Source organism: Eschscholzia californica, unplaced genomic scaffold (genome assembly GCF_041429995.1).
Source record: "Eschscholzia californica isolate CP2 unplaced genomic scaffold, dmEscCali1.0.p SCAF_1, whole genome shotgun sequence".
NCBI lineage: Eukaryota > Viridiplantae > Streptophyta > Magnoliopsida > Ranunculales > Papaveraceae > Eschscholzia > Eschscholzia californica.
Window position 1 is genome coordinate 56,874,072 of NW_028238198.1, and position 13,614 is coordinate 56,887,685.

Consider the following 13,614-nt stretch of genomic DNA (forward strand, 5'->3'; position numbering starts at 1 on the left):
TGCTCTTAGTCACATTGGCCTGCAACCCCGTCGCCCGATGAAAACCTGTTAACACCTTTTAGAGATTGAGCTGAACCAACGTCTCCTCGAAAGAAGACCATGAGATCGTCGGCGAAACAAAGGTGAGTAACTTTCGAAACTCGACACTTAGGGTGTAGCAGGAACCGACCTGCTCTTTCCTCTCGATCAATAAGAACCGCGAATACCTCCATCATTAGGACAAATAGATAAGGAGAAATCGGGCAGCCTTGCCGTAGACCTCGCTTCCCATCAAAATAACCATGGGCTTCACCATTAACCATAATCGAGAACTTAGACGTGGTGACACAGGCCCGTATCCATTCTATGAATATCCATGGAAAGTGAAACTTACCAAGGACTGAGAATAGTGAAGACCAACGAACTGTGTCATACGCCTTCTTAAGGTCAATCTTAACCGTACACCTTGCCGAGGTATCTGGTCGGTGGTAATTCCGAACAATCTCATGGGCTAGCATGATATTGTCCTGAATAGTATGACCAGAAATAAAGGCTGATTGGTTTGGACTGATCATCGAATAAATAACTCCCTTCAGCCGTATAGTAAGAATCTTGGTAATGCATTTATACAACACATTACAACAAGATATCGGTCTGAAATCTGACATTGAAGAAGCATTATCTATTTTAGGAATTAGAGTCACAAAAGTAGAGTTTACCTCTTTGAGAAGTTTTCCTGAGCTGAAGAACCTCTGGATAGCTTCCACAAAATCATCTCCCACGATGTCCCAACACGCCTTAAAAAAATGGGAAGAGAACCCATCCGGCCCCGGCGATTGATCAGAACCAATAGTCTGTAAAGCAGCAAAAATCTCATCTCTAGTCACCCTCGTGATAAGAAGAGCTCCTTCAGCTTCCGTAAGCGGGCGTGAGAACTCCACATTAGGTATGGGATCTAATGATCCATTATCCTCGTCCTCCCAACCAAATAAGTCTCGATAGAAGTCCACACACATATTAGCTATCTCCGCTGGATCCTCAGCCACCGAACCATCCTCCCTGGTGAGTCTAGTAATAGCATTCCTAGACTTCCGCTCTTTGATAGAGTTGTGAAAGTAAGCTGTATTGCTGTCATCAAGAGTAAGCCATTCAACTTTAGCACGTTGTCGGAGCATTGCCGTTTAAGCCCGAACAACGTTACTATATTTTCAGTAGCTTCTCTCTCTTGCCTCCGTAAAACCGGGTTTGCTGGATCACCCTGCAATTGGACCTGCACTGAATGTAAAAAATTACCGTTAATGGTTACCTGATTCGTCACCCCATTGAACCGATCTTTCTTCCATTCATTTAACCGAGCATTCAAAGCCTTGAGCTTTGTCACCATTCAAAATATCTGGTTACCCCGTACTGACTCCTTGTATACATCAGCAACAAGAGCTTTAAACGTGGGAACCTCCGTCCAGGCATTAAAGAACCGAAACGGAGTTCGCCGGTGTATGTTAGGTGCAACGAGCAGTATAATAATAGGTGAGTGTTCTGAGTCCCCTGCCGGTAGAAAGTCTGTTTTAGCTAGAGGAAAACAAGTCAGCCACCCACTATTAATAAGTGCCTGATCAATCTTGGAACTGATGTTCGCAACTCCCATCTGCCTGTTAGACCAAGTATAAAAACAACCTGTATACGAGCAGTCGAACAATCCCAAATCGGTTACACAGTCAAACATCTCATTAGAACCTTGAGATGGCGAGGTATTACCACCTCTTTTCTCAGTAGCCAAGATCGTGGTATTAAAGTCACCTAGCACCAACCAAGGAGCCTCGGAGCCCATCATAAGAAGCTCAAGGTCCCTCCATAGCTCCCGGTGATGAACAGTAGTACTATTACTTCCGTACACCACTGCCAAACGAAAACCCGAGCCATCTGTGAACCGAACACCACCTGCAATAACTTGCCCTCTAACACAGAACACAGTAAAATCGACCCTAAAAGGGTCCCAACCAATCCAAATCCGGCCTCCCGAAACAGCCGTATAGTTATCAATAAAAGTCCAGTTGGAATTAAGACTTCGCTGAATACGAGTCTTATTAACCTCCTGAACATGAGTTTCTAGCAATCCACACAAACCAATTTTATTCAATCTCATAAAATCACGCACACTCTTCGTACGGAGAGCGTCATTAAGACCTCTCACGTTCCAACATGCAAGATTAATCATTTAACTATTGGGAGGTATCCTCGACCTCCGTAGAAGTCTTGGTAGTGTTATCCAGTCGCATACTAGTCAAATCGGGATTGGTTGCCTCATGTGTGTCATGTAAAGTGGGACTAGTTCCCTCATGATGGGAACGGTCATTTGCAGGTAACCTCCCCTCCGGCTCACCCTCATGTGCATCAATGTCTAAATTTCCAAAAGTGGAAAGAGCCGAGAAAGAATTACCTTCCTTGGTTGTTGATCAAGCTTTTCTGGTTGATCTCCACCGAGATAGAGCTTGCTGCCCTTAGATTTAACCACCGACCATCCTTCATTGTTATTTCTGTTATCCTCACGCGTTTGCTGAATTTCTCGAGCTGGGACCATTGCCGGACGTTTCCTCCCACCATTTTGACCACCCGAACCAAACCCCTTACTAGATTTAAAGTTCGTTTGCTTCCCATTAAACTTTCTCATTTGATTTGTTGTTACCGTACCTTGCTGGTTCGCCCGAGCCTTAGGGTTACCATCCGGTGCTCTGTCTTCTCTAAGTTGCTAGTTTTTGACGACTTGGCCTGTAACATTTTCAGCAAGTTTTGGTCGCTTAGGACACGTCGAGTCATCATGCCCAAACACATGACACATCATACACTTGCTGGGTTTCCATGAATATTCTACTTGCACCTTTACTATATGATCTGAATTACCATCTTAACTCGAACTTCAATCTCGTCGGGTAAACCCCTATTCACTTGAACTTCAACACACACCCGTGCAAAGGCCATTCGCTCCTTGGATTCCGTACGACTATCTTGCATAAGAGGAATACCCAACACACTAGCAATGTGTGAAATTCCTTTGGAATTCCAGAATAGAAGAGGAATATTTCTCAAGCTTACCCATATGGGTATCGTCTTCATTTCTTGGAGTTCCTGTTCAATGTGAAGCTTCCATGGCCTTACTATAAAGACCCGACCCGCGATAAAGATAGTTTCGTGTTCCAATGCTCGTTTCCTGTCTTCTAAAGATGAGAACTTAATAACATAAACTGAACTCCCATCTACTGTGAGTGTCATCTCACCCTTCGGTTGCCATTGTTTCACTAAGACACTCTTGTACCAAACCAAATCCCATTCTCTCGCCGACGAAACTACCAATGAGTATGTTGTCGAAGGACTGAAATTCGTTTACAAAATCTGAGGTATTCAATTCTGCCATGAAACGACCTTCTAAGACAGTGGGAGGGACATAGTTCAAAGCAGCTCGAGTGGGTTCTATTTTGTTGCTGAATAGTTCTGTCCAATGAGAACGAATTGGGGTACCCTCTCCCAGATTTCTGGAGGCACCCAGATTCATATGATCAGTTTCACGTGAATCTGTTCTTGCCGGAACCCTAGCAGCAGCCGGAAACCTAAAATCTGGTGTTGCCGTCGCCGGTTGCTGCCTTCCTGGATCTGCTATGTTTGTGTTAACCAACTCCATTGGATTACGAAGAATACTTGAAAACATGTTGTTTCTAATAGATTCAGCGAAAGTGTTAGTACCCATCATCTTCTTCTTGTTCGTCCCTGAACTTGTTCCAAGAGCCGTGCCTCCTTCAATATGAACAACATTCTTTGGAGTTGATTTATGGGGCTTAGGAACTCCTTTTGATAGGCTAGAAACCTGGTTTGCTGTTGCCTTGAAAATAATGGGGACAGAGACATGATCAGTCCTACCTATGCTCGGTTGTGTCTGTTTAGCCGCCATGGAAGCATCATCCTCCATTTCATCTTCTTCACCTTCACTGATGACACGGTTTCCAGTCAACAAGAACCGCCCCTCTCCTATCTCTCCATCATCTCTTAAGCTAGTATCTTTGCCGTGAGAAAGCTCCTTCATGGCCGGAAAATCCAACCAGCAGCCTTTCCGATCAGCAAAACCTTAGAAAAACCCTAAAAAATCACTTTTCACGTCACTTTCTCTCTCCTCACGGGATTTTCTCAGAAACCAGCAATGTTTCCATAAGGAAGGAGAAAAACACAGACAACCACCTAGTGTCGTCCTACCTTCACCACCATGAACTGAACTCTTTTTGAAGGTTACCATTAACTCGTGGAACACACCCCTCCTTTATAACTTTCGGTTTTGCTGTAGCTTTGAAACACAAACTAACAGAACCGAGATCATCTTTTGGTGATTCATTGATTGTGATCGGCTTTTTGTGTTGCAACACTATAGAAGTTTCGTCCATGTTTGCTGCAACCGAGTTACCCTCTATCATCTCATCTACTTCATCTTCACTTGGTATTCGGTTAGCAGCCAGCAGGAAACGACCTTCTCCTATCTCTCCTTCATCCCTTAAACTAGTATCTTTGCCGTGAGAAAGCTCCTTCATGGCCGGAAAATCCAACCAGCAGCCTTTCCGATCAGCAAAACCTTAGAAAAACCCTAAAAAATTACTTTTCACGTCACTTTCTCTCTCCTCACGGGTATTTCTCTCTCCTCTCCACTTTTCGCTCTGTTTTAAAAAAAATATTAGGGTCTCCAGTTTGGTGCAGTTTCATATTGCTACAGTTTCGTTTACAATTTGACGGGTCGATACAGTTTTGTTTACAATTTGAGGGGTCGAAATTGAGGTAAAAGTCCAAAAACATCATTTGGACTGGATTTTTAGGACATATGAAACATTTCCGATGATAGAAAACTACAACTCATGCAAAAAAAAAATTTGTTCCACAGTTTGGTGCAGTTTCATATTGCTACAGTTCCTTTTACAACTTTAGGAGTCGATACTGTTTTGTTTACAATTTGAGGGGTCGTAAAACCCAAAAAACATAAGATGCAATGGAATTTTAGGACATATGAAACATATTGGATGAAAAAAATCACAACACGTGCGAAAACATTTATTACACAGTTTAGTGCAATTTTTTTTTTTTTGATAATGATAAGCGGGAGGTGCCCGAACCGAATACAAAGGAACAAAAATTCAAAAAAACAGCAAAGAAATCAAAATTACATCAAATCATTAGCCCCACCCTTTCCTCATCCGCACTGTTCCTCTCGAGTCCGCATTAACAATATTGACTAATTACGCCGGTAGTTGACTAATATTCAAGTGAGTTACACCCGGTCCAAGCTTCATCTTCGACAAGAAATCAGGAGCCTGATTGGCTTCTCTATAGACATGAAAAACCCGAAAACTCCGAAATTGGCTCCGAAGCCTCTGAACTCTCTTCCACAACCGCCTTGCCCTCCATGGTAATCTCTGATGTGGTTTTGCAAGAAGTAACTTGATATTCATCGAGTCAAGACCAAGTTCAACGTCCTGCAGTCCGGCACTAAGTGCTAACTCCAATCCCAACTCAACACCCTGCAGCTCGTGTATGAAGATAGTCTGTCCATCAACCTGACCTGTGGCTGCTCTGACAACAATCCCCTCCGAATCTCGAATAATGGCTCCATACCCCCGCTTCCACCTCGTTCAGTGCACCATCAGTATTAATCATATATCTCCCTACCGTCGGCCGAGTCCATTTACATGGAGTGTAGACTGGCTTTTGGAGAGAGATGATAAGATTCCAGCGATCAATGGTTCTCCGATTCTCCTCTGTATCTTCAAACCGTTTGGTAGCAGTGTTCAGCTTGATCCTCACTTCATCACAGATAGTGTGTATAATCAGCCCCGGTGACATGACATTACTTCTAAATACCCTGTTATTCCGCTCCTTCCAAATATGATAGACATAGGCATTTAGAAGCAAACGACCCACTCAGGCAGCGATAGAGAGCCCACCAAAGTGATTGATACACCACAGTAGCTCCCCTTCCCAATCAGCGGCACATCTCTCTGAAAACCCATCTTGAGTAATAGCGATTCCCATATAATCTTTGTGACCGAACAACCAAAGAATAAGTGGAAATCCGTTTCTTCATCTCCCCCACAGAAAACACACGTAGTGTCTATAACCATACCCTAACTAGCCAGAAGCGATCTAGTTTTGAGGCGTCTTCGAAAAGCAAGCCACGTGATGAAGCAATGTTTGGGTATACCACCCGGTGACCATACTAATGAGGTCCAGCTCAATCGAGTTCCTCTAGGTCGAATTGCTTCATACGTCTCTTTGAGAGTAAACTCTCCATTCTGGCTAGGCATCCAGATCACCTCATCTCTGAAAGTACTATCTACCACAACCTCTCTAGCCTCGACTGCGATAGTCCCTAGCATGGCTGCAACATGAGTAGGGAAGACCCAACCTGACTGCCCAATAAACTGAGAAACCCGGGCATCCAAATTAAGGTGAGAATCATATCTGTGCGTCTCCTCAAAAGCATCAAGTAGAAGACCGCGAGGATGCCATAAATCAGTCCAGAATTTGGTATTATGACCATCCCCCAAAGAGGTAAAAATGAGTCTCTGAGATGTCGGCCTGCTGGCTAGAATCCGACGCCAACACCACGAACTTCTACTCGAAGCCGATAAAGTCCAGAAGTGTTGATCTTTGATGAGATTATTTCTCACCCATTCAGCCCACAAGGTCGTCTTACCACTAACCAGATCCCATACATGACGAAGGTTTGATGCTTCGAAGAGCATCTCGATATTGCGAAATCCAAGCCCTCCTTCGTCAGTTGGGTAACATAAGTTTTCCCAACCAATGGGAGCCCTCTTACACCCCATATCAGCACCTGACCAAAGGAACTTACTGAAGATGGAGTTGATGTCGTTCATAACCCCTTTGGGAATAACAAACACCGCTGCCCAATATAGTAACATGCTGTTCAAAACCACCTTAATGAGAAGGACACGCCCCGCAAACGATAAAAAGCGACTCTTCCAAGATTGGATTCGTCCCTTGATTTTATCGATTAACGGGATGCAATGACTATAGGTAAGACGAGAAGATATGAGGGGCAATCCCAGGTATCGAATAGGCAGAGAACCAGTACCAAATTCCAGGATAGTGGTGATATCACTTTGACCTTGAGCCGAAAGACCAGCAAAGAAGATAGTGTCTTAAGCACGTTGGCCTGCAACCCCGTTGCCCGATGAAAACCAATTAGCACACCTTTTAAAGCTTGAGCCGAACCCGTGTCTCCTCGAAAGAAAACCATGAGGTCGTCTGCAAAACAAAGGTGAGTAACCTTCGGGACTAGACACTGAGGGTGTAACAGGAACCGACCTGCCCTTTCCTCTCGATCAATAAGAACCGCAAATACCTCCATCATTAAAACAAACAAATATGGAGATATCGGACAGCCTTGCCGTAAGCCCCGTTTCCCATCAAAATAACCATGGGCTTCACCATTGACCAGAATAGAGAACTTAGATGTAGTAACACAAGCCCGTATCCATTCTATAAATATCCTTGGAAAATGAAACTTACCGAGGACTGAGAATAGTGAAGACCAACGGACTGTGTCATATGCCTTCTTAAGGTCAATCTTAACCGTACACCGAGCTGGACCTGTGGGTCGATGGTAATTCCGGACAATCTCATGGGCTAACATGATATTGTCCTGAATGGTACGGCCAGAAATAAAGGCTGACTGGTTCGGACTAATCATCGAATAAATAACTCCTTTCAGTCGTATAGTGAGTATCTTGGTAATGCATTTATACAACACATTACAACAAGATATAGGTCTAAAGTCTGAAATTGAAGAAGCATTATCGATTTTAGGAATAAGAGTCACAAAAGTAGAGTTTACCTCTTTGAGAAGTTTCCCAGAGCTGAAGAAGTTCTGAATAGCCTCCACAAAGTCATCTCCCACGATCGACCAACACGCCTTAAAAAAGTGAGAAGAGAACCCATCCGGCCCCGGCGATCGATCAGAACCGATAGTTTACAAAGCAGCATATATTTCATCTCTGGTCACCCTCATAATAAGAAGAGCTCCTTCAGCTTCCGTCAGCGGGCGTAAGAACTCCACATTAGATATGTGATCTAATGCTTCATTATCCTCATCCTCTCGACCGAATAAGTCCCGATAGAAATCCACACACATATTAGCTATTTCCACTGGATCCTCAGCCACCGAACCATCCTCTCTGGTGAGTCGAGTGATAGTGTTCCGTGACTTCCGCTCCTTAATAGAGTTGTGGAAATAAGCTGTATTGCTGTCATCGAGAGTGAGCCATTCAACTTTAGCACGTTGTCGGAGCATTGCTGTTTCAGCCCGTACAACGTTACTATAGTTTTCAGTAGCTACTCTCTCTTGCCTCCGTAGAACCGGGTTTGCTGGATCTCCCTGCAATCTGACCTGCACTGAATGTAAAAAATTCTGGTTAATGGTTACTTGGTTCGTCACCCCATTGAACCGATCTTTCTTCCATTCATTCAAACGAGCCTTAAGTTTAGTCACCATTCGAAACATCGGATTACCCCGTACTGACACCTTCCATACATCAGCAACAAGAGCTCGGAACGTGGAATCCTCCGTCCAGGCATTGAAGAACCGAAACGGAGTACGCCGGTGTATGTTTGGTGCAGCAAGAGGAATAATGATAGGTGATCTGAATCCCCAGGCGGTGGGAAATCTGCCTTAGCTAGAGGAAAACAGGTCAACCAACCACTATTAATGAGAGCCCGATCAATCTTGGTACTCACATTAGCAGCTCCCATCTGCCTGTTAGACCATGTGTAGAAACAACCTATAAACGGGCAATCGAACAATCCCAGGTCGGTAACACAATCAAACATCTCATTGGAGCCTTGAGACGGTGAGCAATTACCGCCTCTCTTCTCGTTGGCCAGCATCGTGGTGTTAAAGTCACCTAGCACTATCCACGGAGCCTCAGAACCCATCATAAGAAACTCAAGGTCCCTCCAAAGTTCCCGACGACGAACGGTGCTATTGCTTCCATACACCACTGCCAAGAGAAAACCCGAACCATCTGGAAACCGAACACCACCTGCAATAACTTGTCCCCCAACATGGGACACAGTGAAATCAACCCTACTCGGGTCCCATCTAATCCAAATCCGACCTCCCGGGACAGCCACATAGTTATCAATAAAAGTCCAGCTAGAATTAAGGCTTCGCTGAATGCGAGTCTTATTAATTTCCTGGACATGAGTTTCTAGAAATCCACATAAACCAATTCTATTCAATCGCATAAACATACGGAGAGTCATTAAGACCTCTCACGTTCCAACATGCAAGATTAATCATTAAAACTATTGGGAGGGCTTTTCGACCTCCGTGGAGGTCTCTAGGTTGTTGTCTTCTCTCGTAATACTCATGTGAGGGTCTAGTTCAGATTGTGAGCTATGCATCAAGTGATCTTCTTCATCATGAAAATTGTGATCTCTTCCCGAGGCCTCCCCCTCTGGCTCTCGGAGACGAGTTTCCGAGTCGGTATCATCTGAATTTGACAAGGCTAAGAAAGAATTACCTGATAAGATACCAGCCGAACCATGTTGTGCAATTGGAATCAACGCCTTCTTTGCCATCTTTCTACGTGGTTGATCTGACTTTTCCATTTGACCCGCACCTATAGTGAACTGATTTGATTTCGATGGAACCACCAACCAATCACCATTTTGTCTCGTCCCTCCTCCACACTATGTTGGCCTGATTCTCGGTTTGTTAATGTTGCTGGGCGTTTACGACCACCACCAGCTCGGTTTGCTGCAGCCCCATGGACGTTTTGAGTACCTTGTTGCCTCTCAATTAAGTTATTGTTACTCTTCCCCGAGGATATCAAAACCCGTTGGTCAGATTGTTGCTTATGAGAACTTGTTGTTCGGTTATCACCCTTTGGTTGGTTTGTATCGCTAGTAGGGACAGTAGGGTGACCAAAAGATTTTGGTTGTTTAGGACAATCTTAATCAGCATGACCGAATACTTGACACCCTTCACACCTATCCGGCTTCCATGAATACTCCACTTGCACTTTTACCATGTAATCGGAAGACCCCTCTTTAACTCGAATGTTTACTTCATCCGGTAAACTCTTATCAACTTTCACCTCCAACACACACACGTGCGAGTGCCATCCTCTCTTTCGATTCCGTACGACTGTCTTGCATGAGAGGTACACCCACCACGCTAGCAATATAAGAGATTCCTTTCGTATTCCAAAGCAAAAGTGGAATGTTCCGAAAACAGACCCAAATAGGTATAGTTTTCAATTCTTGAAGCTCTTGTTCAACATTATGTTTCCATTGTCGAACTACAAAGAGTCTCCCCGCAATAAATATCGGCTCATGTTCCAATGCCCTTCGTCTATCATCCGACGAAGAAAACTTTATAACGTAAGCTGAATTACCATGCACAGTGAGCTTCATATCCCCTCTCGGTTTCCATTGTTTCAACAGCACACTATGCACCAATCCATACCCCAACCTTTCACCAACAAAGCTGCCAATAAGAATATCTTCGAAAGTTTTAATTTCATGTGTGAATTCAGTAGCATTCACTTCAGCAACTAGGTTTCCATCTCTCTCCTTAGGTGGGAAATAACTCAGTTCAGCACGTTTTAAGACTTGCTGTTTTGTAAATAGAGAACTCCAATTAACAGGTCCGTGTAAATCACCATGGATATTTTTAGAAGCACTCACCTGATCAGGCCCAACACCTTGTCGTCCCTCTCCATTGGAAAACCTAGTTTCTGCCAAAACCCTAATTCCCTCTGAGTTTTCAATCGGTGTTGCACATGGTGAGTATTCAGTCGAGTTTGTTATGATTCTGGTTGTTTCGCTTGTTGGATTCCGAAGAACTCCTGAGAACATGTTGTTACGTATAGCATTTGCTAGTGGACTATTACCCAAGACCATCTTCTTCCCCATTACTGTTCTTTTTTCTTTTGCACGAACAGGAGTTGTAGTTACTCCTTGCTGAACTTGTGATGTAGACCCATCATCATTCAGTTTTGATTTTGATGTTGCCTTAAAGAGAAGACCAACTGAATGAGTAGTATCCATGACTGTTTCTGGTTGTTCTTCACATGAAACCAGTGAGGTTTCCTCATTCATCTCTTCCTCTTCATCTTCACTTGGTAAACGGTTTGCAGCCAATAAAAACCTTCCTTCACCGATTTCTCCTTCATCCCTCATACTAGGATCAATTCCAATATGAGAATCAATCATTGCCGCAGAGAAACCAGACCAGAAATCAAGATTTCTGATCACAAAAACCTAGAAAACGTCCAAAAATCACCACTTTCTCTCTCCTCACGGGATTTTCTCTCTCCTCTCAGCTTGTTATTCAAAGAAGTATTATTGCTTTTTTAGGGAAGAATATCACAGCCATACTTAACAGCTAGAAGGAGCCCTCTTTCCACCCCCTGAAGCTCATGGTGCACTACAGACACAGGATCAGCAGCACCATGAGCAGCAGCAAGTACCTGACCTCTATGGTCCCTCATCACACAACCATAACCTGCTGAATCCCTGCAAAAGGAGCCATCAACATTGAGCATAACAAACCCAACAGCAGGCTTCTTCCATTCACACAATGTAACAGCAGCAACAGCAAACTCAAAAGTTAGATTAAAGTTGAGAGCAGTCCTCCTGCTCCTCTGATTATCTTTTGCCTTAACCTTCAACCCAGAACACTTCATCCTGATATCAGCTACAATTCTCCTCAAAACTTCCCTCTCTGATTCAGCTTTACCAGCAAAGACCCTTCTATTCCTCTCAAGCCAAATATGATAAACATAGGCATTAAAGGCCAATTTACCAACAAGAGCAACCATATCCTTTCCAGCAAATGGCTTGACTAACCAGGCCACTTCTTGAGTCCAATCAGACTTAGATATCTTAGAAACAGCAAGAAGTTCCAAAATAGATTTCCAAACAACACAAGAAAAGCTGCAAGAGAAAAGAAGATGAAAATCATCCTCCACATAACAAGCACATAATACACAAGTATTGTCAGGGATAACACCCCACTTATGAAGCTTATCCTTGGTCTTCAAGGCCCTTCTCATAGCTACCCAGGTGATAAAACTTTGCCTAGGTATGTTATGAGAAAACCACACAATAGCACTCCAAGGAACAACTTCTTCTTTTCTTCTAATGGCCTCATAAGTTTCTTTAAGAGTAAAGAAGCCAGATTGACCTGCTGTCCACACCCTCTCATCATCAAAACCAGCCTGAATACCCACCTCAGGTAATCTATCCAAAATCTCAACCAAAGCTCCTTGAAGCATATGAGGAACAATCCATTCACCATTAGAGATACAGACACTGACCTTAGCTGAAGCATTAAGCCTGCTATCAAGCCTAAAGAAAGAGTCCAAGAAAGGATAAAGAACACCCAAGGGGTGCCACACATCAAACCAAAAATCAGTGCTCTTACCATTGCCTATAAGAACCTTGGCAAGGTTAAGACCTTGTTCTCTGCAATTCAATACACATCTCCAACTCCATGAAGAGTCCCGAGGAACTTTCATGACCCAAAAATCATTCCCTGAAATCAAATTGGCCTTAACCCAGGAAACCCACAAAGTATCCTTACTAATGAACAACTCCCATATATGTCTCGGGGTAGTAGCAGTGTTAAGAGTCAATAAATCCCTAAGGTTCAAACCACCTTCTTTATAGGGCAGACACACCACACTCCTACTAATAGTAGCCCTCTTAGCTTTCAAATCAGTACCAACCCAAAGGAAGTTATGAATGATAGAGGAGAGCTCTTGAAAGACCCTCTTAGGCAGAACAAAAGAGCTAATCCAAAACATAACCATGCCATTGATAACAGAAGTAATAAGAGTAACTATACCAACATATGAAAGGAATTTAGACTTCCAAGATTGTACCTTCTTAAGCACCCTATCAAGCAAGGGCTGACAATCAGCATAGGTCAATCTAGAAGAGAGCAAGGGAACCCCAAGATATCTAACTGGCAAGGCAGCTACATCAAATCCCAACACAACCTTGATAACCTCAAGGGTGCCAGCATCCACACCACCAGCAAAGATAGAGCTCTTCATGTGATTAGCTTTCAATCCAGTGCATAAGGTGAAGCTCTCTAAAGCACCAGCCAAGGCATTAGCAGACTCCACATCCCCTTTAAGAAAGACCAAAAGATCATCTGCAAAACTAAGATGAGTAATAATAGGACTAGAACACTTAGGATGCAAATGAAAACTACCATCCCCAACCTTCTGCAGCAAGAAAACATTAAGGACCTCCATAACCATCACAAAAAGGTAAGGAGACATAGGACACCCCTGTCTCAAGCCCCTCTTCCCCCTGAAATAGACAAAAGAACTCCCATTCACCATAATAGAGAACCTGGAAGTAGAAACACAGATCCTAACCCAATGAACAAACTCCATAGGAAACCCAAAAAGCTGCATAATCTTGAATATAGCTTCCCATTCAACTGTGTCATAAGCTTTCTGAAGATCAATCTTCACAGCACACCTAGGAGGGCCTCTACCCCTGTGATGATTCCTGGTAAGCTCATGAGCTAAAAGGATGTTATCCTGTATAGCTCTTTCAGCAATA

General features: G+C 43.6%; 1 protein-coding gene across 1 annotated transcript; it reads right to left on the bottom strand.

Annotated features, from left to right (window-relative positions):
• Nucleotides 1–1,363: 1,363 nt before the first annotated feature.
• On the bottom strand, nucleotides 1,364–2,194 carry LOC147567760 (uncharacterized). The gene has a single exon (XM_086657979.1). The coding sequence runs from the start codon at nucleotides 2,192–2,194 to the stop codon at nucleotides 1,364–1,366; it is 831 nt and encodes a 276-aa protein (XP_086514105.1).
• Between the last annotated feature and the right edge of the window lie 11,420 nt (nucleotides 2,195–13,614).

Excerpts from the sequence above, each read along its gene's own strand:
- LOC147567760 (XM_086657979.1), bottom strand. The coding sequence starts at position 2,194 with ATGATTAATCTTGCATGTTGGAACGTGAGAGGTCTTAATGACGCTCTC.